Consider the following 24565-nt stretch of genomic DNA (forward strand, 5'->3'; position numbering starts at 1 on the left):
CTCATCTCGTCGTCCTCGTCCCCAAGATCAAGATGAGAAAGAGGAAATTGTCTCGCCGAGGACCACCAAGCACCTAAGGGCACCAGTAGCGGCAGCTAGCAAGAGGACCACCTCGGGTCACCAAAAGCTCATGAGTGCTCTCAACAAGTCCGAGTTTTTGGAGATAAGGAGGATCAACCATTATTTGGTGCCAAGGAACCCGCGACTTTGCCCAAACAACTTCTTCTACCATCCAAACCAAGAGAGGATCTACAATGACATCTATGGGGCCAAGGAGTTCAATTGTTGCCCTCAATTCTCTATCAACATGGCCAAGCTCTACTCAAAGCCCGAATACTTTGGGGAGGCCCTTAAAATATGCGAAGAACAAGGACTTATCCCCTTGATGACCTTCACCCACAACTACTCCAAGGAAGTGATTTGTCAATTCTATGCCACCGCGGTGTTCCTCCAAGATGAGTCTAGTGCCCGTTCTATCAAGTGGATGACAAAAGAGCACGTGATGGAGGCCACTTGGGGTGAGTTTGCAAGAGGCCTAGGCTATGAGATCCCCGGCAACGACACCAACTACTTCCGTATCCATCTTCAACACAAGCCAATGGACAAGGAGAAGAGGGCCAACCTCTACATCCCTGGGAAAACGATGTGCGGAAGTGCCTATGACCTCCTCCCCACTTTTGACATCATGAATCGCATCTACCGCAACACCATCAACCCCAAGCACACCAACCACGATGAAGTGCATGGTTTTCTTGTGAATCTCCTTGTGCGCACTCAAGAGTTGAAGGGCAGCGGCAAGCTTTTGGATATCATGGACTACATTTGGCATGAGATGCAAGGTTGTGCTTTCCTCTGCAAGCTTCCCCATTATGCTCCATACATCATGAGGCTTATTTGGCTCAATTGGGATGAAGCCAGACGTGGAGACCTCCTAGAACAATGCTACCCCATTACCATCCACAAGGAGCGCAGCCCCGCCGTCAAGAAACATGATCTCCCAAGGAATGCCCCCAAGGACAAGGAAGAGGAGGAGGCCGATAGTGATGACTCCGACTTTGCGCCCTCCTCCGTCAAGACCAAAGGCCTCTTCGCCAAGCTCACCGCTCGCCTCAAGAAGTCCTTTTGCTTCAAGGAGGACCTCCAAGACAAGATGTACCAAGTCCACCATGACAACAAGAAGATTCGTCAACGCCAAAAGGCAATGATGAGGCACATGGGCCTCCCCGTCTCCGAAGGCTCTGAGGACAACATCACCCCTCCCGGTGAGTGGAAGTCCAAGCACACTTGGACGAGTTCCGAAGAATCCATCCCCGAGCACTCCTCTCCGCCACCTCATGGCAAGGGACAAGTTGAAGAAGAAGACGAAGAAGAGGAGGAAGACGAGGACGAGGAAGGTGATGATGAGGAGGACGACGAGGAGGAAGGCTACGAGGATGATGATGAGGATGATGATGATGATGATGAGTGATCTCCTTGGGGCATTAGCATGCTTCTTCTCCCTTTTTGGTGTTCCGGTGCCAAAGGGGGAAAAGTTGATCTATTAGGACAGGTATTTGCATGGGGATGCCAAGGGCTCGGCGTTTCTCTTTGGTTCTTTGGCATTGGCATCATGTCTTACCCCTAGTTATTCGAGAACTTATTTGTATGCTTGCTACCCTATTCGTGGATCTCCCCCCGGTTTGTATTAAGACCTATCGTGGTAGCCTATATTGGTCTTCGTTGATTATCTTATTGTTGGCTACGCCAATTCTATGGAGGCATTTATTGGGAGTTTGGGTTTTCTCAAGGCAAACGTATGAAAAATCCAACCAAAACTCTTTGTATGATCATGTGTTGCCTCCATAGTGTGCATATACTATATGAATATGTAATTTATAATTGTTGCATATGTGCATGGTTTGTAAAATCTAGGGGGAGTTATGCCTCTAGGATGTGTGTATATGTATTCAAATGCATATTCCAATTATGCACACGTCTAGGGGGGGCTCCGTCTAGCTTTTGCAACTCTAGAACCTTATCATAATATCTTATGCCATTGCAAATTCTTGTGTTGTCATCAAACACCAAAAAGGGGGAGATTGAAAGAGCAAGGTCTATACCCCGTGTTTTGTGTGTTTGATAACAACACTTGAATGAATTTAACCGTGTGCATATATTGTCTTTGATAGATTTGTCGGTGCACGGTGCCCTCGTTGAACACGTCATGATCGGAGGACCGAAGCGTAGCTTATAGGTTTTCTGGTTTTGTGTTTGTGTCGCGAGGTGAAGTGTCTGGAGAGGGAAAGAGAAAAACTGGTACCGCTCTGGGATTTCAACAGAATTGACCCAGAGAGAGTGTTACGGTACCTCTACGGTACCATGGGCGGTAGTACCGCTTTGGTACCGCTTAGGTACCGTAACTCAAGCCCGAAACTTACAGAGGTCATTTCGGTAGCAAAGCGGTAACGCCAGCGGTACTACCGCTGTAAGTCCACATGGCTATTCTGTGGAGAGCATTCGAACCCAGAGCGGTACTACCGCTTGCCCAAGCGGTAGTACCGGTCGTGCGGGAACTGCACATAACGGTTGGATTTGAAGGGACCTATATAAAGGCCCCTTCTTCCCCAGCTCGATTTTTTCTCTTCTCTCTCTCTCCTCCATTGTTGCTGAGCTCAAACCTTGAGGATCTCCCCACCTACCCAACCAATCTTGCTCAAACTTTGTGGAGTGGTGGAGGAGGCCCCGACCTATAGTTCTACCAAGAGAGATTTCGCCAATACTTGTTAGTCCTTAGTGGATCTTGGAGTTAGGGTTCCTATGGTGGGATCTTGGAGGATGTGCTCCTATGGAGGCTAGCTTGGAGTTGTGCTAGCCCCATATGGTGTTGGGAGCCTCCGGTGTTGTGGAGCTCGCCCCAACCTTGTGAAAGAACCACCGCCTCGACCGGTGCCTTAGTGGAGAAGGGGGAGCCCCTTTGTGGAGCTCTCTCGAGGAAGAAGGTGAGGCCTTCCTTCGTGGTGTGGCCGTCTAGCCTCTTGTGTGAGGCTAGCACCTCCTCAACGCAGACGTACTCCCTTTTGTGGGAGGAACTGCGGGAAACAAACCTCGTCTCATCTCCGCGCCCCCCGGTTGTCCCGCTCCCTAACTTTAGTATCTTGCTTGGTTCCTTTCCTTGTTGCACTAGCCTAGGATCATACTAGGAACACCTCTACCACTAAAGCTATCACCTTTACCTTCTGCATCGCATAAAAACTGAAAAAGGCATAAAAATTATGTACCGTCCATTCACCCCCCCCCCCCCTCTTGTTCGCTACAATCCATTCAGGAGCCACCAGGCGGCCCGGATGGGCGGCCACCGGAGCGACCGCTGTTGGTGTCAACGAAGGGGCGCCCCCCTCCACGGCTGTCACCGCCCTGCCGTGCCACGGTGTTGGCGGAGGTGGAGAACTCGGGGGCTGAGCGTTCTGCTCCTTGAGGGACTCACGGGAGAGGAGCATGGAGTAAAAATCCTCCACGCTAAGGTTGGCCGCGCCGGCGGCGGCAAGCACCGTGAGAGAGTGCTGCAGGGACTCATACTGAGGCCCAAGACCGACGACGATGTAGTCGATCAGTTCCTCGTCTGAGATGGGAGAACCGACCATGGCCATGGCATCCGCAAACCCCTTCATCTTGTGGAAGTAGGCGGCAGCAGTGAGGTCGTTCTTCTTCAGCGACGTAAGCTGTCGTCGCATCTGGCGCCCCAGCCCTGTTCTGCGCCGAGAACATGGACACGAGGCATGCCCACACGGACGCCGAGGTGGTGCGGCCGATGAGGTGACCGAGGATCTCCTCCTTCATGGAGCCGACGAGGATGCTGAGGACGCATTGATCCATGTAGAACCAGAAGGCGTAGTCCGGGTTGGGCTTGGAGACGGTGTCGTTGCCGGTTCCCTCGGTGATCGTGGACAGGGGCATCTTGTAGGAGCCGTCGAGGAAGCCGTACCATCCCTGGCCAGCGATGTTGGGGACGACTTGCATCTTCCAAAGAAGGAAATTAGTGTGATCTAGACGCACGGTGATGGTGTTGGTGTTGTGGCCGGTGGGGGCGGAGATGATTACGCCAGCGGGGATGGTTGGGGTGGAGGACGAAGCCAACGCGCCGACGGTGGAGAGCTGCATCGCGGAGGAGCTCATCGCGAGAGGCGGCGCGGCGGAAGACACGCGCGGCAGGCGGCGATAGGGAAACCCTAGGAGGTCGACTTGCACTGATACCAAGTCAAAAAGAGTTGTTTGCTGTGGTATCCCCAACCAGCTGGCCTTGCTTATATATTAAGATCAACTAGTACAACAAGATTACACCGGTATAAAATACCGTACATGTACACATACGTATATACAACTCTAACAAAGAACTTTGGACTTATATCAAGATCTTTATTCTTTTTTCCCCGAGTCGGAAAAACTCTCAATATTGGAGTACACAGTGGAATGTCAGTATGGAGCACAGGCGTTTTGGCACACAATAGCGCACCAGAGAGATCTCCAAGGAACCCTCATGGCCGTGAATCCACTGATGCTGCCTTTGCTACCTGCAGAATATATTGCCTTATTTCAAACAAGATGTGTAAAGACAGTTAGCCCAGTGTTCACAGACTTTACAGGAAAACATCTTCTACCCCAAGTTCAGGAAAGGAAATCTTTGGTTCTACCTCCCACAGAGAAAGTAACAACAGGGCATTTTCCGAAGAGGCTATTGGAAGCGTTCAGCCAGCAAAGAAGTTGCATTCATCCATTGCCCACTGTGCCACGAAAAATACAAAACTGCAGTCCTCAAAGGAAAGGTAATCAGTTGAAGAGCCTGTTGAGTGTGCCAGGGATGAAGTTTTCTTACATTGGCATTTGTTGTCGGTCGTTTTTCCATTTTTCCTATCTATTACCCCTTCTATGCTCGTTTTCGTTATTTGATGACTTTCTTCTCTCTCTCTCTCTCTCTCTCTCTGACTAACCAGTGCTCCAATGCAATGGAGTCAGTTTTGGCATGTGCATCAGGTTGAAACGCAAGCAGCCAGGATATATTTTTTTTGTGTGTGTGTGTGTGCAAATTGACTAAAACTATTTCAGAACTTAAACTTATTTGAGCCGTCTGATGCAACGCAATTGCCATTTCACGATATGTGCGGATTCTTTTTTCTTTTAGGAAACAATGGTGGACAGAATCCCACCAGCAGGACTTTTGTTACTCAGAAAGGGCAGGTTGTGTTACTCAAGTATGTCGGTGATTTGGGTTTTAAATAGAAGTTCTCAATTCCAGCAAAACAGAATTTTCAGGTTTCCTGTTTAAATGGATCATTCAATCTCTATTCATTTAACAGGTGCTTTTGTATGTCCATATCAAGTCAACAAATGTAATCTTATCATGGTTTGAACGTGTTTGAACATTTTTGTGACTGAAAGGAAGACGCACACACCTTTTTGCCAACCACACAGTACAATTGACCCAAAGAAAACAGGGATAAATATGGAGATGTCGCCGTTTAAATGTCAGCATTAGGATTTGAACCCTTGGTCATGCATTGTGGCGCCAGATAGAACAATATTGATCTTGATCAATGAATCATCCGACAGAGCAATACGAAATCTAGTGAACACATGTACCCACCTCGCCCAGAAAAAGGGAGTAAAAACATGCACCATACCTAGTGTGTGCTGAGCAAAATGTTTTACAACCACAAACACAGTAACAGTTGGGAGCTTGTTAGGATGTTCGGGCAATTTATAATTAAACTACTCCTCACGCACATTTCCCTGCTTAACAACTTCAAACATCATCGACCCCGCCCATAAAAAGCCAGCGAACCACACTCTAATTAACCTCAACAAAGGACGTGCAGAGGCAACAAGAAAAACTTGTACGATGGGCATGGCGACCGCAGCCGCCACGACGGACGATCTCCGGCAGCCGTGCAGGCCTCGGCCGGGCGCGCAGCTGTGCTCCGGCTCCAAGAACCGGGGCCCGAAGCCGCCGGTGGTGATCGCGCACGAGTGCCCCAGCGCGATGCGCGCCCACGTCCTGGAGGTGCCCGCGGGGCGCGACGTGCTGTCGTGCGTGGCGGCGTTCACGCGGCGCGGGCGCCGCGGCGCGCTGGTGCTGGGCGCGGCCGGGCGCGTCGTGGACGCCGTGCTCTGCAGGGAGCCCTCGCCGCTGGTGCTCCGGGGCACGGCGGAGATCCTGGGACTGGCGGGGTGCTTCTTCCCGTCTTCCGCCTCGCCGGCAGGCGTGGCGGTGTTCCTGGCCGGGCCGCGGGGCGGCGTGCTGGGCGGCGGCGTCGCGGAGGGAGGGCTCATGGCCGCCGGGCCGGTGGTGGTCATGGTGGCCACGTTCGTCGCGGCCGCGTTCGACCGGTTGCCGCTGGTGAAGGGGGACGAATCCGCCAGGGCTGACGGGTGCGGCGTGGCCGGACACTGGCGGTGCGCTAGCCTGCCGCTGCAGCAACAGTGCGGCTGGGCGCCGCTGTGTCGTAAGCTGGGCGCCAAGAGCTGAACGGGACAACGGAGCCGGTTTGAAGAGACAACTTGGGCTGAGGTAGCGTGGGTTTGCACAAGGCCCGTACGAAACTTAGTCCAGCTTTGAATAGTTTCGTATATTTTTTTCGTGTTCTTCTTGAAATCATTACCGCCATGTTCTTTGACTGCGAGACAGCATAAACTTTTCATCAAGATACAATATTTGTACTGGAGAACATATGAGGTGGATGGCAGTTACTAAACAAAATAGAGCATTTTGATATTCCACTCTCTTTCCAGATTCTCCTGTATCATGTGCTTCCCCGGAAAATCGATCTCCTTACTTCGAGCCAAATAGCCCAGGCATGGACATTCCAACCATCAAAACAGAATATATGTTCAGGTTTTACTCAATATGACATGTGCCATATATGTCCTTTGCAATAAGTTCATTAATACTGCTCACAGAGAGTACAACTGACAAGGTCGCAGAGAAGAGATCTAATACATATCTAGACACCTGCACAAGCACTATCTAAATAAATGTCCACAAGGTACCACTAGGAGCCCAAAGAAGGCTTATTATTGAGTTCACCGATCATATCAGTTTAGGAACAAACACCGGTCTGAAACACCATCGTCAAATGAAGAAGGGAACATAATGCAGATAATGCAACTTCCATGTCAGGACTACTGGTAACAGTGGCCTACACCCTGCAAGTGCTAACCATCATCTACCCCTCCTGCGCTTTCCCGGTGTCTCCATCTGCTGGAAGATGTACCTGAACACCTCTTTCATCGTCGCCTTCCTATTTTTCTGGAAGTTCCATAGCTCTGGAACCACATACCTTCCGCTGGGGTTGTACTCGTTTACTTCGCTCAGAGCGATCTTCACTGCGTTACACACATCGTCACCATAATCAAGCCACAATTCCCGCAGTCTTGGGTCATCGTTATTTACAACTTCCTGTAATATCCGGTGAATATTATGATTTCTCAACAAAAAGAAGAGATAGCCTCTACAACTACCAAAGATCAAGTCAGTAGAGATACCTTGTCGGTTCCATCATCAGCCTTAATAAACTTATAAGGATGCCATGCTGGCTTCTTTATTTCGTCCTGCCAAGCTGAGATCAGCTCTGCTGCTCTCATCTCATAATCATCATTCCCATACTTTCTCCTGCATGCATTCTCAAAAGGCCTTACATCAAGTTCGCCCATTCTTTTGATCCCGATAGCTGTCCGCCCGCTTAGTATGTCATCCAAACCCTGAGCATGGTGACAATAACTATTTCATGAACGAAAGCCTATTCATCAACGTCAACTACAAAAACAGATTAGGTGCAAGGATATTTCTCAACACTGTAGAGAGAAAGGAGCAGTACCGTTATCAGTTCTTTCCGGGCCTCCTGTAACTCGTCGTTACTTTCACGCTCTTTCTTCACCAGCTCTCCGCTCATCTCTTCCAGGCGTTTCCTTTCATGCTCTAGTCTTTCACTAAGCTTCTCCATCTTGTTATGAATATCCCCATCATCATCTCCCTCCAAATGTTTCATCACTTGGAGTGTGCCATTCAATCGCGTCACTTCAAGCTCAAGTTCTCGTTTCTCATGCAGCTCCTTTTCCAACTCAAGCATTCTTGCAAGGGCATCCTCCTTTTCCCTCTGTTGTTGTCAAGATTAATTCTCATGTCCAGGGTCCAGAGTACACATCTATAGGAAATAACACGGGTAACAAAGGGTAACAAACCTTCTGGTCCTCGACTAGCTTCAAAATATCTTCATCATTCCTCTGCTGCTCTATACTCGCCAGCTCAAGTTCACTTTTGTCGTCTTTTGTCTGTATATGTTTCATAAAGGACACTCAAGACAGAGTTATATCTTGAATTACACATTATAAGACATAAATATAATTTAAACTACACTTGTGCCATCAATGATGTGTTCCATGTTAATAATTGTTCAATACCTTGATTGGCAATTGTAGCTTTAAGGGAAACTAGAAAATTTTCAGCACTACTTTTATCCAATATAAGTGAGCCACTATTTAAGCTGTCCGTTTATGGCTCTTGGGTGCATATTCTCCCTTTATTTTGAAATGCATCTTTGATACATTTTGAAATGTCAAAAAAGTTCAAACGAATAATTTAATTGTACATCTTCACATGCTACGTGCGCACAAAGTCTTTCCGTGAAAATCGACTTGTTGTTTGGGCTGTGTAAAAAGACAAAAATTGGTGCTAAAAACAAGGCTTTTTGTGAGACATGTTTTGTCTTTTTTACATTGACCACAAAAAAATATCGGATTTTCACGAAACTTTACGAACGCACATAGATTATCGAGATGTACATGTGAAATTTTTTGTTGGAATTTTTTAACAATTAGAAATATATTTTTTGGGTGGAGGGAGCATATGGACCTGGTAGCCGAATTGAATTTCCGTTTCTGGACACACTAGGATATAACTTAGACAAATTAGTAAGTTATTAGTAGACACTCATGGCATCAATGGTGTGTTCCATCTCAAATCTAACTTAAATATGAAAAGGCAGCTGATAGCAAAATTTTGGTTTCAGACTGAAGCTAGCCACTCGAAGGACATAAACAACTGTTGATATTCTGAAAATTCAGAATATTGCAGTTAGCCACCGAAAATATAAAAAAAAACAGTCCATGTCCTGAAATTTCAGAATAGTGTGTCGCAGGCATGGAAATTTTAGCAGACAGTACATTAGCATAGCTTAGTGCCTCACATGCACAGTTCAGCAGTTTACCTTTTGCTTCTCATCAGCAAGTTCAGCAAGCCTTTTCCTGTCGTTAGCATTCTCAGCTGACAACTTCTCCAGCTCCTTAGCACGTGAAATCAGTTCTCTCTTGTTGTTTTCTATTTCAAGCTTCAAATTTTCGTTGTCCTGGAAGATCCTCACAGCATTGTCACGAGCCTTGCGATGCAGGTTGCGCATTGCTGAAAGGGGAAATGTCAAACTCATTACAATGCCATAGGTTAGTGTATGGAAGAGTAACAACACTTGAATGATTTTGCAACGGCAAGAAAATAAAGCTAAGCATTTAAAGGGAACCCAACATTTATCTCATCAGACAAGTCTTTTAGTGGTCAATACATACAATGTTAAAGAATATAACAGACAAATGAACAAATTGCATTGCATAATGATATATATATGTGTGTGTGGAAACCCAGCAGAGCTGATCATTCAGGGCTCTTGACATTCAGTTGTAAATGAGAATTTTTAGCAAATAGTACTAGACAGAAATACAAGGTACTGAATCACAAAGTTTCAGCTACATTAGTAGACATGTGAAACATGGGTAAAACACAGACAGGTAACAACCATAAAACAGTTGAAAAAAGATAGACCTAGAGAAAACGAAGCAGCACAGTGTACCTTCATTATATTCCTCATGCAGCTTCCTATTGTCAGCCTCAAGCCTTGCAATAGAGAACTCAGTTGCATTTGTCTTTGTCTCGAGATCCTGCACATGTTGATTCTTAGCCTGGAGCTGAGATGCCAGTTTAGCCACAACCTTGCCCATTGGCTCCCTCTGACGCTTGGTGATCTCATCTATGGTGTTGAGATTGGTATGCTTCCTCAAGTATCTTCCCACCAGATCCCCAGCGGTGTATTCCACCTCTCGGGCAACCCATCCATAAACCTTAATCTCAGAATCGCTGCTGTTGTTCCCCTCTCCGTTGTTCAGAGCACCTCCAGAACTAATCTTTGATGCCTCCCATTCCTTCTTGCCAAGCTTATTCATGCTGAAATGGTTGTCGAGCGCGAGAGCGTCGCTGAATCCACCCCAGCCAGGAGCGAAGCGCACGATCGCGTAACATTCCATGCCTTGAGACTCGTCGAAAACTAAGGGCACGATGTTTTCCGGGCTGAACATGGCCACTCTATCGGCAAAGGCATCGGCATTGAACCCGGCACCTGCGGCAAGGATCCCACACCATGGCCAAGCGAACTTCTCCTTCCCATCCTGCGGCGGTCCCTGGGTGGCTGCCGCAGAGCTGGATCCTCCAGTGATGTGGCCATTGGGAAGGACGGCCTTTCCCTTGTCAGCGGCGGCGGCGGCGGCATCTGGTTTAGGAGGGGCAGCCGGATACGGGTCTGGAAGGCCAACGATGGTGGCCAGCTCGTGGGCTAAGGAGGGGTCCTCGCGGACGAAGCGGCCAAAGGCGCGGTGGAAGGCGCGCTCCCTGCCGTGGCGGCGGTGCTTGCTGGAGACGCCGATGCCGTCGGCGTGCTGGAGGAGGTCCTTGAGCTTGTAGTCCTGCTTCTTCTTGCCCGGGCAGAAGGGGCAGCGGAAGGTGCCGTCCGGGTTGCGCACCCGGTGCTTGCCGGACTTGAGCAGGGCGTAGGACTTGTCCTCGTAGTCGCTCTCGGCGTCGGAGTCGTCCGACTCCTCGCCGTCGGACGCGGCAATGGTGGGGCCGTTGACGCCGGCGGCCTCCGCGGCGGCGTCGGCCTCCGCCTCGTCGTAGGGGTCCATGTAGTCGTCCATGTCGAGATCCATTGCGGGGCTAGAGATTTGGCTGCAGAAGGGCGGGATTTGAGGTTAGGGGATTATCTCTTGCCGAGGATAAAGAGTGAAATCGTAGAAAGAGGAACCGGGGGATTTACCTTTCCGCGACCAAGAATGACGGGGAGCGGCGAGATCAGGATGGGGGGGCAAGAGTTAATAAGAGCGCGTCGGAGGCAGCAGGGGTTTTTTGGGGGTTGGGCGGCGGCGGCGCACGGGAGGAGAGATGCCACTGTACTGTTACGGTCGGCGATGAAGGACGAGATGCGTGCCCCCACCACTCAGTCGCGCGGGGCTCATGTTGCAGGGGCTTTTTTTTTTTTTGCGAATTTTAACATTCTCACTTATATTGTTGTTGTGGGATCCCTGACAACTAGGGTGCCATGGACCTATGGTTGCTAGGCCCATGATAACCCCTCGGAGACAATCACTCCGGGAGGAAACTTTCGAGTAAGGCTCCGCGAGGTGTAAAACCCTCGTGGGGATATCAAGCCGGAGCAAAAGACAGGATTGGAGAGGAATTCCCTCGCGGAGATTCCTGAGCCACGGACTTCTCCACATGGGGAGGTCCGTGTGAAGGTAACAAGACCAACCTATTACTTCTCCACTAAGCCAGCTGCCCGGACCAACGGAGTGGGCTCCCAGGCTACAAGACAAGCAAGGCATGCACCACTCACGTCATGGATGAGCTCACAAAGCTCCGTCTCGAGGAGGCAAGATTCCCTTGCCCCTTTGGTGATTAAAGCGGGCTCGATGAGGACCAGAAGACCAAGGCCCTGCCCTTGCCACTTTAGTGCAAGGCTGGGTGGACGGCATAAGCTGTCAGTGGAGGCGTCATTGACGACCTCAACATCTGCCATGGACCGGTAGTTTAATCGACCATGGATTGTGTCCATCTTATAAAGGGTAGAGAGTTTCCCGCCCTCAGTTTGGAGATGTGGGAACCCTTCCCCCTCAAGATATTTCGAGGGGAAGAGGACCAACTCCTCTAGCCTTGCTAGCGTAGAGGGGGCGATCCTAGGCGATCACAAACCCTAGATATATGTACGGTCATCTTCTCCATTGTGACCTGCAATACATACACCAAGGCAGGACATAGTGGCTTCACCTCTCCGAGGTCTCTGGCCCTGGGTATCTGTTGTGTCTCTCTCTGCAGTGCCCAATGATACGTTGCAAACATATCTATAATTTGTGATGCCCCATGCTTGTTTTACACCAATTATATATGTTGTGTTTACACTTTGTTGCTCTTTTATACATTTTCCGACACTAACTTATTGACAAGATGTCATAGTGCCAGTTTCCTGTTTTTTGTTGTTTTGTATTTGAGAAAAGTTATACAGGAAATATTCTCGAAATTGGACGAAACAAAAGCCGAAGATCTTATTTTTCCGTAGCGAAGACGAAGTCCATAGGGGAGACGAAGAGGAGCCACAGGGCGGCCAGACCAGGCCTAGGCGCGTCCCAGGCCCTAGCCGCGCCTAGGGGTGGTCTGGGCCGCCCTAGCCTCCACCGACCTTGCTCGTCCGCCTATAAATGCCTCCCGGCGCAAAAACCCTAAAAAAATAAGCCTCCATCCATGAAAAGTTCTGTAGCTCCGCCGCGACCGAAGACAAGATCCGGGGGATAGAACTCTCTGTTCTGGCACCCTGTCGGAACAGGGAATTTCCCCCGGAGCCATTTCCATCGACTCCACCGCCATCTTCATCACCGTTGCTAACTCCCATGATGAGTAGTGAGTAGTTATCCCCCCGGAGCTGAGGGCTTTACCGGTAGCTATGTGGTCTATCCATCTCTCCATGGTATGATATTTATGTGATCATGAGCTTTGTAATCTAGTTGAATAAGTAGATGTTATTCTTCAACTATGTGCTACTCAAGTGGTTTTATTATGTGATCTCCGAGGACACCTTGTCCAATGGTCTGAAGGTGACAGTGTGCACACCGTGTTTGTTTTTAAGCTTGATTTATAGAAATACTTATGAATTGTGGTGTCTAGTTAGTATCATCTTTGTATGCTCAAAGTGACAGCGTGGGGTGTCCATAGATTGGGAATGCGAACTTTAAGGAATGCTTATGCAGCTCTACGCAATGAATTTGTGTTTATTATCATACCGGAGAGTGGTTCAGAGTAGCATAGTGAAGTGATAATATCTATGTATTCAATTATGGTATCATTGTTGAGAGTGTCCACTAGTGAAAGTATGATCCCTAGGCCTTGTTTACAAGCATTGAAACACCGTTTACAACGAGTTCTGCTACATGTTTGCTTGCTGCCATTTTTATTTCAGATTGCAATTACCACTCATAAGCATCCATATTACTTGTATTTCACTATCTCTTCGCCGAACTAGTGCACCTATACACCTGACAAGTGTATTGGGTGTGTTGGGGACACAAAAGACTTCTTGTATCGTAATTGCAGGGTTGCTTGAGAGGGATATCTTTGACCTCTACCTCCCTGAGTTCGATAAACCTTGGGTGATCCACTTAAGGGAAACTTGTTGCTGTTCTACAAATCTCTGCACTTGGAGGCCCAACACTATCTACTAGAATAGAAGCGTGCATAGATATCAAGCTCTTTTCTGGCGCCGTTCCCGGGGAGGTAAGGTAAAAGGTACTCACATCCTCTGGCTACTAAGTCTTTTAGTTGCTGGTGAGTGCTCGAAGTTATTTTTTTTAGATTCTGCAATTATATATTTTGTTTCTTGTTTTTATTTTCACTAGTTAAGTTTAATGGAAAACAACAACAAAATTAGAGAGCTTTATAGCATTTATCTTGAGTTAGGACATGAGGTGTTTGAAGAGAAAATTAAAAAAAAACATATGGAACTTTGCTTGCATGCTTGTAGAAATGTTATTAGTATGAATTCTTTGAACACCATTATTGCTAATGATATGGAAAAGTCTAAGCTTGAGGAAGCTAGTTTTTATGAAAATGATCTTTTTAGTTCCCTAGCTTTAGAGGATGAAATTTTCTATGATGATACTATGCCTCCAATAGATGATGATTACACTGATGATTATGTTATTTTCAGTCCACCTACTATTGAGGAGAAAATTAATTATGATTGTAATATGCCTCCTATATTTTATGATTATGGTGATGACAATAATAATGATAGCTATTTTGTTGAATTTGCTCCCACTACAATTAATAAGAATGATTATGCTTATGTGGGGAATAATAATTATTTTATGCATGTGGCTTGTGATAAGAATGCTTTATGTGATACTTATATTGTTGAGTTTATTCATGATGATACTGAAAATTATTATTGGAGAGGAAAATATAGTTGTAGAAGTTTTCATGGTACTAAAACACCTCTCTATATGGTTGTTTTGCTTTCCTATGTTTGTTACTACTAGCAATGACCGGCGCGGCGGCACGCCGCGCCCGAAATGTGATTTCAAATTGAAGAATAAACGATGGTCTTTCTTAAGATGGTTTTTTTTAAAGAGTGCGTTGCATAGTTCTACAAAAATGCTAGTCTGTCACTTTCACTAACATTCAAATGCTAGACATGTAGGTGCATGCCCGTACATAATGTGCAGATTAGCTTATAGGTTTGTATCTCAGACATAATTTTCATTACACCATTAAACATAAATGCAACAATACAATTAAATATAAAACAGGACACACATTTGATAACAACCGGAGCCTAAAAACACATTAGAACACCATGGCAGTACAATTATTTTATTCTTTCTACTTGTAAAACCATCCGTACTTGTGGAAGGTGTCCTTGCAATCAGGGGATAGGATGATGATTTTCATGCATTCGCCTACTATGTTAAGGAACAGCACCACATGTGAGATCCTTGTGGAAGGCTTGGCTTTGGCACCGTTTGGGAAGCTAACATCTATCTAGTCGAGAAGACGATCTCCTTTCTTTTGTGTCTCCTTCCTTTTGATAGGCAGCGTAGATATCTTGTATGGTTTCGATATCTAAGTTTCAACTGGACCGACTCCTCTGTGGTATGCCTCATATGTGTCTTTTTCTTTGGTCTTTGACCTGAGCTCGTCTATTCAAATGAAGGCTGCAACCCTTTCATGGAAGTAGGGTATCTGGAAACAATGTACAAATACTATTCGGAAATGCAGTGCGAATGCAGATGCTGTTATTAACTTCGCCTATGTTTGGACATGGATAGAGGGTTGCATGCCTATAAGAAAATGAGGACAAAGTTAGCTGATTTGATTATGATAGCATGGTACAGAAAGTAGGATGCATGAAGCTGAATTGTGATAAATGACTAAGTGTAGATGTAAATGGTTACATATTGTTTTTGACAGTAAGCAAGCCAAGTGTCAAGTTTTCAGAAGATACCTCTTGGTCGTCGACAATAATGTCTACCTCGTATGGTTGTTGTCGAGTTGTTTGAACCCTGTATTCCTAGATGCAAGCAACACATTGGTATCCTGGAGGAGAGAAATCTTTCAGCGGGGAAGTCTGCACGATTATTCTTCCAATCTCCCTGCGAGCATATAGTTTTAGCATCGATACTCATAAATAAATCACAAGCTAGACCATGCAGTGAGAAGATGTATCTTGCTTAATCTAAATGAAAGTCAATAACTGAAACAACTTGATTTGATAAATAAATAGAAAAGAAGAAAAGTATGAAGGAGAAACAAAGGAAAAAATATACATAACCAAGGTGATAAAGGATCAAGTTGTGCAATGCATTACCTACAACTGAAATGATGACAATCACACTATTGTTTTACCGTTAGGGAAATAAGTGTTGTGTACCCGGGCAAATCATAATAGAAAATGATAATGCTTGAAAACATTTCAGTGGCATATCTTAGACACAACATAACTTATATGTGATATAATGATGCACAAAGGGAACCCTCCAGTGGAATTAATACCCACGGTGACTGAATCATTTCATGGAAACCTCAGCTAGCTAGCTGTGCTTCCAAGCTCTCTAATTGCTTAAGAGAACAAAAGAAGCCAGATTTGGTTACCATCAGTATTAATACTTTTGCAAACTGGCATGTACAAAATTTACTTTATGCGTTTCCTTTATACTTTTGCAAACCGGCATGTACAAAATTTACTTTATGTGTTTCCTTTATACTTTTGCAAACCAGCATGTACACATTTTACTTTATGTGTTCCCTTTCTCCACATCTCTTAGCACCAAGCTCTGAAACTGATGCATGATTCTTTTCTTCCGCATACCGTATTGATCCTTGGATTTGATATAACACAGTTAGATTTCAAATCTCATAGAATATAAGAGTAACTAATTGTCAAATCTGATCACGGCTATGAACTACAAACATCCAGAGCTATGCAAATGATAAACCACACATAGATACAGGGTGATCTAATTCTGGATCCACATACATGCCTAGACTAAAACCTTAGAATAACATAAGGCACTATATATACCTACTGGTTTTTTTAGAGCAACTGCACTTAAACATTCATGGCACTCCCTGCCAACGCTAAAATATGATGCCTTACCGGTAGGCAATGTTGAAGTCTGGGACCTGAATGGAGTGTGGTCTAGAGTAATCAATAGTTTACACAAAAATACCTAGAGTGCATTATATCTTCAAGCAATCATCTTTATGAAAGTCAGATGTCTCAAGAGCAGTTCGCTGAATGACCCATTTGTAGCCCCTGAAATGAGGAAAGAATATCAGAATCCAGAGTGTATCACAGAATTTTTTAAAGAATGCACACCTCACTTCAGTTTAAAATATTATGGGTTGATAATTGCATCATATCTAAGGTTTCATATTCTATCTTGAAAATAAGAACTGTAGCACAATTGTTTCTCCAATACCGGTGTCAACCTGAATGGTCTGAAAGTTTCATCCAAATCTATACTCGAAATTTGATTTTGGCGATGGATAAACTGAAAAGCTACAAATTATTGCAGTTGTGAGTTGAGGATTCAAACCAGACCTGTAGCCATCCTAGGGCAGTAACTTATCACGCCTAGAAGCTCAGCTTTGTGGTGAAATCACGGCCATTGTCCGGCAGGGAAATCTACAGGAACCAACAAGTGTGGAACAGAAGCACTCTTCACTGGACTCTAAAAACATATGATTTGCTTAGATATCAGTTCTATCCTTCTACAGAAAGGCTCTCTGAAATACACTATTACAAAAATCTATATTAAAAAGGCTATGCTATCACAAATATTAAGAGGGCTACCTACTAAGGTCTACTCACAGATCATACTGCATACCAGCATTGAAATAGTAAAATTCTGCAATAAAATGGTTGGGATAACATGTAGATCAGTTTGGCAGTAATCACTGGCTATCTCCTGCTGGGGTCACAATTCCAGACGCACATGTATCTATATGAGACATATCTGCATTGGAAAAATACTGAAGTTAATATTCACATGTACCTATGAGCAATATCCATGAGGAGATAAGGTAAAAAGAAACATTCAAATATTGTCCTCTTGGATAATCTCTTGCCGCTAATTCAGAAAATCGGGTGTAGAACAGGTAATGCATAGGAATTTTGGTGATCTCATATTTTAGTCAAAATGGTGTTTATAGGGATGATTAATGGCTTTTGTTACAGGGGAAATGCTGCTATGATTTTGGTGATCTCATCTCTTAGTCAAAAGGGCCTCTACAGAGATGATTAATTCACTTCGTCGTAGAGTAAAATCTATGTTAATTAGCAGTTCTAGTACACAGACATATGAATAATAATATGGCGGTGCCACAGAAGCAATTCATTAGCATCTCTAGCTTTAGTGCTCGGACCTACAGGCAAGACATGAGACATCTCATATGAAATTTATTTTGGAGCAAAGGAAATTCACTTCAGCAGGTACAGCCTATGCTAGAAGGGGTGTGAAGTGAAGAAAAAACATATACAGATGCTACTTTTGATATTCTGTGAAAAGATTTCTTCAGTGATATATACTAATAATTGATATCCTCGAACATATTACTCTCAACTCTCGATAGATATCTGGCCAATAAATCTTCCAAACCCAATTTGTATAAGACATTGCTTGGAAAGTTGGAAGCACAAAAAGATGATACAAATCGACGCAAAAGCTGGAAAAATATCAAATTGAATGGATGCACTTATACGTGTCAATGTAATTCTAATTAATTGGGGAAAACAATATAGCATATATTAAATATGGTTTGGTGACTAAAAATTAGAGTACTATTGCTAGGAACCTGGAGCCTACCTAGGATGCACCACAAGGACGGTGAAGCTGTGATTGTCTGGCCTTGAGGGCAGCTTAGCTGAACCTTGCGTTGGCTGCTTGGCTCGATACTGCCTGCGCGCTAGCATTGGCGCCACCTGCTCCCGCAACCTGCAAGGGGGCGCTGTCAGGAGAGACTCCATCACCGGGAGATCCCTAGATCGTAGATCGAGAATGAGGCAAGACAAAACGGAACCGTTGTGCAGATTGCTTTGAGGGTCGAAATAGGAATGTAGTGCCATAAAAACAAAGTCGAAGCAGCGAATTATACCTGGCGAATTTTGCCCAATTTGAAGGCCATGTGGGAGCGGACAGCTCAGGCAGTTTGGCTCGCCATCCACCAGCAGTTGTGCCGCTTGCAGCCACAAGTTCGACACGCAACTTGCGGCCACTGCCGTCTCCGCGGCACCGCCGCCTGGAGGAGCCGGAGCAGGCGCCGACACCTCGCCCCAGATCGGCGACCGCGGGTACCCGCCATCTGCTGTCCAAATCCAACGCCACCGGCGGCCTCCCGTGCTGCAGCGGCGCGAGGCTTAGGCCCCCGCCGGAGCCGCCATCCTCCTCCTCCATCGGCGCGGGGCCGAGGCCGCTCTCCGCGCCCAGCTGCCGCGAAGCGAACCACTCGGACAGGAACCGGTTGGGGGCGTGCGCCTCCCCGGCGGTGGCCGCGGCGGCGGCGCGGACTGGAAGTCGCTAAGCAAGCATGAGTGGCGCCCGCGGGAGGCCTTGAAGAGCAAGGCCGACGCGGCCGCGAGCTCCCGTCGAGCAGCGAGCGGCGCACGCCGTAGCCGCCCTGCAGGCAGTGCCCAGCTCGCAGAGCGCGTCGACGTGGCCGAGCGAGGACGCCCGGAGGTTGCGGTCGCTCTTGGAGCCACCGCTGCCGTTGAACTGGAAGACGACCAGCGAGTAGAGAGTGTCGCGGTGCCTGCCAACGGCCGCCGCCGTCATTAGCGCCGCGCTGTACCCACGCTCCTCCTCCATGTCGCGCCAGTCGATGACGGCCGACACGACCTCCACACGTGCCGCGTCGGCATTGGAGCATGCGACCGCCGATTTTCTTGATGGAAGAGGGTCGAGGTAGAGGGGTATCGGAGGAACGGGAGGAAGGCGACGGGGCCGTGCCTTGCCGGAGGGGCTGCCGTGTAGTGCGCCGGAGGAGGAAGAAGAAGGATGGGGCGGAGGGCTCCGTCCCTGAGCTGGAGACAATGGGGCGGTGAAGATATAAGAGAGAGAGAGAGAGAGAGGACGGGCGTGGGGAAAAAATGAAGGACCCGTATAGAAGATCTTTCCAGAAATAGTGAAAGCGGTTTAATAAAATGGTACATCCACCCATGATAAAAGGAGTTCAGCACAGAACAAAGAAAAGAGAAAAAGAAAAATTGCAAGAGGATGCCCAAAATATACACACGAAAATCACAGCGGGAGTTAACTACAGAATTACTTACGTGTCTACCTCTCGTTAATCCTCAAAAAAATTCAAAATTCCCACAAAAAAGATGTGGGTTGCCGTATAATATAGTAGTTATGTGCTTCTTTCATTTATTTTCTTACAATATTTCTATGCATAGGAAGTGGGTTGGACTTAAATTTGTTGCATATTTTCTCCTTGATGCTCTCTCTTTCTTCAATTCATATTTCTTATGTGAGCATCTTCTCAAATTACTGAGCCTAGCTGAAAGGCGTTAAAGAAAAGCACTATTGGAAGATAACCCATGTATATTTCTGTTTTTTTTGTTTTGTTTAGTCTGTAAGTTGTTACCTATGTAATAACCTCTCCTTATCATCTATTTCTTTTTTGTGCCAAGAATAGCCAATAATAGGAAGAAAGTAAGATTTGGGGAAGTTGCTTACCTGAAACAGATTCTGTTTCGTCACAAAAAAAATCGTATTCCCAGCGAGAACGTAATTTTGAGCTGCCAATTTTTGAGCATATGTCTCAGGTTATTATCTAACTTTTATTTGTTTTGCACTTTTCGATTTGAGCAATAGAAGATTTTATAAAAAAATAGATCTTTACCTGCTGTTCTGTTTTGAAAAATTTCTGCCACTATTTGTATTTGCCTCTTAATCTCTTTCTTTTGGAGTTCTTTTGAGGAAAGATCTTTTTAAAGAAGTTTCTACAGTAGCTAATGTTTTAATAGATTTTTTATATATGTTATAACTGAACTCAAGTGGCTTTGTTATTTTGATTGCACTAATGCTGCTATTAAGAATTGTGTGAAGTTTTGTGTGAAGGAAGTTTTTAAGTCTAGGGAGAGAAGAATGATGTAATGATATGAAGTATGGACAAAAGCTCAAGCTTAAGATTCTCATGTAACCTCAAGAAATATTCAAGAGGTACAAGCGTCAAAGCTTGGGGATGCCCAAGGCATCCCGTCTTCATCAACAAAGCATCAGGTCATCTTTCTATACGCTATATTTTTATTGCTTCATATGCTATGTGTTGTTCTTGGAGCATCTTTATTTTTGTTTTTAGTTTTCTTTTGTTTTGTTTGCTGTAGCATATGGTTGGATCTTGCATTCGTGTGGGATAGAGACACGCTCCATTTTCATTGCATAGAACACTCTAGTTTCACTCTTATTGTTCTGCAAGTGTTCTCTTTTGTTAGTGCTGCGTTTAGCTCTGGTTTTCCACTTATATTTTATTCAGAGCTTGTTAGTTTTATTTATTTATGTATGATTAGCTCTATGGTCTTTATTGATTATTATCTATGAGAGTTGTTTCAAATAAGTTGATTTGTGTTGGAGACGAGTAAAATGGTTCATGATTATAGTGATGCAAAAGGAAGCTTGTCTAGACCGTGGAACATACTTTGGCATGTCATTGTTGGAGATATGCCCGAGAGGCAATAATAAAATAGTTATTGTTATATCTTAGTGTTCATGATAAATGTTTACACTCCATGCTATAATTCAATTAATCGGAAACATTAATACATGTGTGTTGTGTAAACAACCAGAGTCCCTAGTAAGCCTCTCATTTAACTAGCTTATTGATTAATAGATGATCATGGTTTCCTAATCATGAACATCGGATGTTATTAATAACAAGATCATATCATTAGGTGAATGATGTGATGGACACACCCATAGTAAGCATAGCATGAGATCTAGTCATTAAGTTCAACTTGCTATAAGCTTTCGATACATAGTTACCTAGTCCTTCGACCATCAGATCATGTAAATCACTTACACCGTAAGGATGCTTTGATTACATCAAACGTCATTGCGTAAATGGGTGGTTATAAATATGGGATTGAGTATTCAGAAAGTGTGAGTTGAGGCATATGGATCAAGAGTGGGATTTGTCCATCCCGATGACGGATAGATATACTCTGGGCCCTCTCGGTGGAATGTTGTCTAATTATCTTGCAAGCATGTGACTAGGTCACAAGAGATGACATACCACGGTACGAGTAAAGAGTACTTGTCAGAAACGAGCTTGAACTAGGTATGGAGATACCGATGATCGAACCTCGGACAAGTAAAGTATCGCGTGACAAAGGGAATCGATATCGTATGTAAATGGTTCAATCGATCACTAAGTTATCGTTGAATGTGTGGGAGCCATTATGGATCTCCAGGTCCCGCTATTGGTTATTGGTCGGAGAGGAGTCTCGATCATGTCCGCATAGTTCACGAACTGTAGGGTGACGCGCTTAAGGTTCGATGTCGCATAAGTAGATTCGGAATATGAGATGGAGACCGAAGTTTGTTCGGAGTCTCAGATGGGATCTAGGACATCACGAGGAGGTCCGGAATGGTCCGGAGAATGAGATTCATATAAGTGAAGTTGATTTCTAGGTTTCGGAAAAGTTCGGGATTTTTCCGGTGGAAGACCGGGAAGGTTCTAGAAGGTTCTGGGGGTCCCACCAGTGGGCCCACGATCCTAGGAGGCCTAGCATGGGCCGAGGGGGTGCACCCTAGCCTAATGGGCCAGGGGCACATGCCCCTCAAGTCCCAAGTTGGCCAGCCCACTAGGGTTTCCCCAAAAGCCTAGGGGTCAACTTGGGGGGAAGAAATCCCCCTTCCCCTCTTGGCCGCCGGCCCTAGATGGGTTTGGGGCGTGGGGGGCTACCCAAACCGACCCTCCCCCTATATAAAGAGGGGAGGGGGCAGGGGCGCACCACAAGGTTCCCCTAACCCTGGCCGCCCCTCTCTCCTCCACCACGACTCTGTACCGGCTTGGCGAAGCCCTGCAGTTTTTCTCCTCCACCACCACCACCACACCGTCGTGCTGCTGGGATTCCGAGGAGATCTACCACGCCTCCGCTGCCCTCTGTAATGGGGAGAGGACAGACTTCATCAACACCGTATGCACGACCGAGTACGGAAGTGCTGCCGGATTGCAGCATAGGACGATCGACTACATCAACAACGAGATCTAATCTCGTAGGCTTTGGAATCTTTGAGGGTTAGTCTCACATACATCTCATTGCTTTGATCTTGGTAGATTAGATCTTGCTTCTTCCTAGATTGGATCTTGGTTTTTGTTCATGTTCACGGTTGAAAATTTTGTTTTCCATGGAACAAACCCAGCAGTGGTATCAGAGCCGTGTCTATGCATAGATCTGTTGCATGAGTAGAACACAATGGTTTTGTGGGCGCTGATGCTCTTTTTGTTTTTAGTTTGTGTACTTTGCATCTTGCGGGATGGTGGGATGAAGCGGCACAGGCTAACTTTACATGACCGTGTCTCATGAGACTTGCTCCACGCTTGACATGCAACTTGTATTGCATAAGTGGCTTTGCGGGTGTCTGTCTCTCCCACCATAGTTAAGATTCAATTTACTCTTTCAATTGACAACATTAGTATCACCGTTGTGGTTCATGTTCGTAGGTAGATTGGATCTTACTCGAAAACCCTAAACCACGTAAAATATGCAAACCAAATTAGAGGCGTCTAACTTGTTTTTGCAGGGTTTGATGATGTGATATGGCCATGATGTGATGATTATATTTGATGTATGAGATTTTCATTATTGTATTCTGGCAACCGCAGGATCCTAATGGTTGTCTTTAATCTTGTTAAGACATGCGTGTTTATTCACCATGTAATAGCTTTATTCCATTACTATGAGTTAGTAGTTGTAATAGTTGCTATGGATGGTGGACAACCATGATGTGGCACCATGGATCGTGGTGCAATGCTGATGATGATGGAGAACATGCTTGTGTGCTTTGGAGATGGAGATCAAAAGCACAAGAAGAAAGGCCATATCATATCACATATTATGAATTGCATGTGATGTTAATCCTTTATGCATCTTATCTTGCTTAGATCGCGAAGGTAGCATTATAAGATGACCCCTCATATTAATATCAAGATAATAAAGTGTTCTCCCCTCGTATGCACCGTTGCTAAAGTTCATCGTTGTAACATCCCTGTTTTGCTAAACCCTAATTAGGAGTTGTTTGTGCATCATGAGCATCATATAAAATGCATTAGGGAAATTTTGCAAATAAATTAAAATGGAAACCCTAGGTTTATGCAAGTCTTTGTCTTTTTGAAATGTGTTCAAATGTTTGAAAACCCCAAAATAAAAATATGTGGACTTTCAACTATTATTAGGAAGGCCACTAAATATTTTCCCTAAAGTGTTTGAGTTATTTCAAATCTTCAAAAGGTTACCAAATAGCAAAATACAAATGGTTTTGTCCCTGTTTTGAAGTTTTCTGGAAAAATATGCAAAACCAGGGGGTATTTGAAAGATGTGGGTGTTGTCTTCTTCCTGGTGCCCAGGCAGGCACCTGCGTGGCCGTGCCCGCGCCGGCCACCTCCTGCTCGCCGCCCTCCTGGACGAGGAGGCATCCTGGAGGCCCCCTCTCCCTCTCCCTCGTCCCTATCTTCCCCCTGGCGCCCTCCTTCCTCTCCCTTTCTCTCTGTGAGCGCGAGCAAACCCTGGCCCCGACCAACCCTCGTCGTCGCCGCCGTTCCGGCCACCCCCGCGGCCAACCAACACCGCCATCGGCTCCGCCTCGCCTCCCTGAGATTCCCCGTCAAAGGAATCGGCCGGGGAGGGCTCGAATCGCCCCCGGCGCCTCCATCTTCTCCGCGGCCGGCGAGGACGCCGACGGCCGCCGCGGCGCCTGCAGGTCTCCCCCGGCCTCGCTGAGCCTACCATGACGCTCCTGGTGAGCTGCTGGTGCTCCTGCACCCCATCACCCTCTCCCTCTTCCCCTGTGCTAGCCCCGCACCGTGCGCCCACTTCCGGCCGCCGCGCTGCTCGTCGTAGTCGCCGCTCCGGCGACCATCCCGGGGCGGCGCCACCTCCCAGAGGTCGCCCGCGTCGAGGCGCTCCTAACGCGCCCGCTCACGCTGCCCCGCGCGCCTCCAAACGCCTAG

The 24565-nt window shown here is 46.2% G+C and overlaps 2 protein-coding genes across 2 annotated transcripts; one reads left to right on the plus strand and one right to left on the minus strand.

Annotated features, from left to right (window-relative positions):
* Positions 1-5638: 5638 nt before the first annotated feature.
* On the plus strand, positions 5639-6615 carry LOC127342201 (AT-hook motif nuclear-localized protein 21-like). The gene has a single exon (XM_071828104.1). The coding sequence runs from the start codon at positions 5873-5875 to the stop codon at positions 6497-6499; it is 627 nt and encodes a 208-aa protein (XP_071684205.1). The 5' UTR covers positions 5639-5872; the 3' UTR covers positions 6500-6615.
* Positions 6616-6894: 279 nt separating this feature from the next.
* LOC127342200 (factor of DNA methylation 1) lies at positions 6895-11257 on the minus strand. Its single transcript, XM_051368151.2, has 7 exons — positions 11106-11257; positions 9870-11017; positions 9237-9427; positions 8212-8301; positions 7848-8126; positions 7516-7731; positions 6895-7429 (listed from the first exon to the last, which is right to left on the minus strand). The coding sequence occupies exons 2-7, from the start codon at positions 10996-10998 to the stop codon at positions 7193-7195; spliced, it is 2142 nt and encodes a 713-aa protein (XP_051224111.1). The 5' UTR covers positions 10999-11017; positions 11106-11257; the 3' UTR covers positions 6895-7192.
* Between the last annotated feature and the right edge of the window lie 13308 nt (positions 11258-24565).

Source organism: Lolium perenne, chromosome 3 (assembly GCF_019359855.2).
Source record: "Lolium perenne isolate Kyuss_39 chromosome 3, Kyuss_2.0, whole genome shotgun sequence".
In the NCBI taxonomy this organism is placed as follows: Eukaryota; Viridiplantae; Streptophyta; class Magnoliopsida; order Poales; family Poaceae; genus Lolium; species Lolium perenne.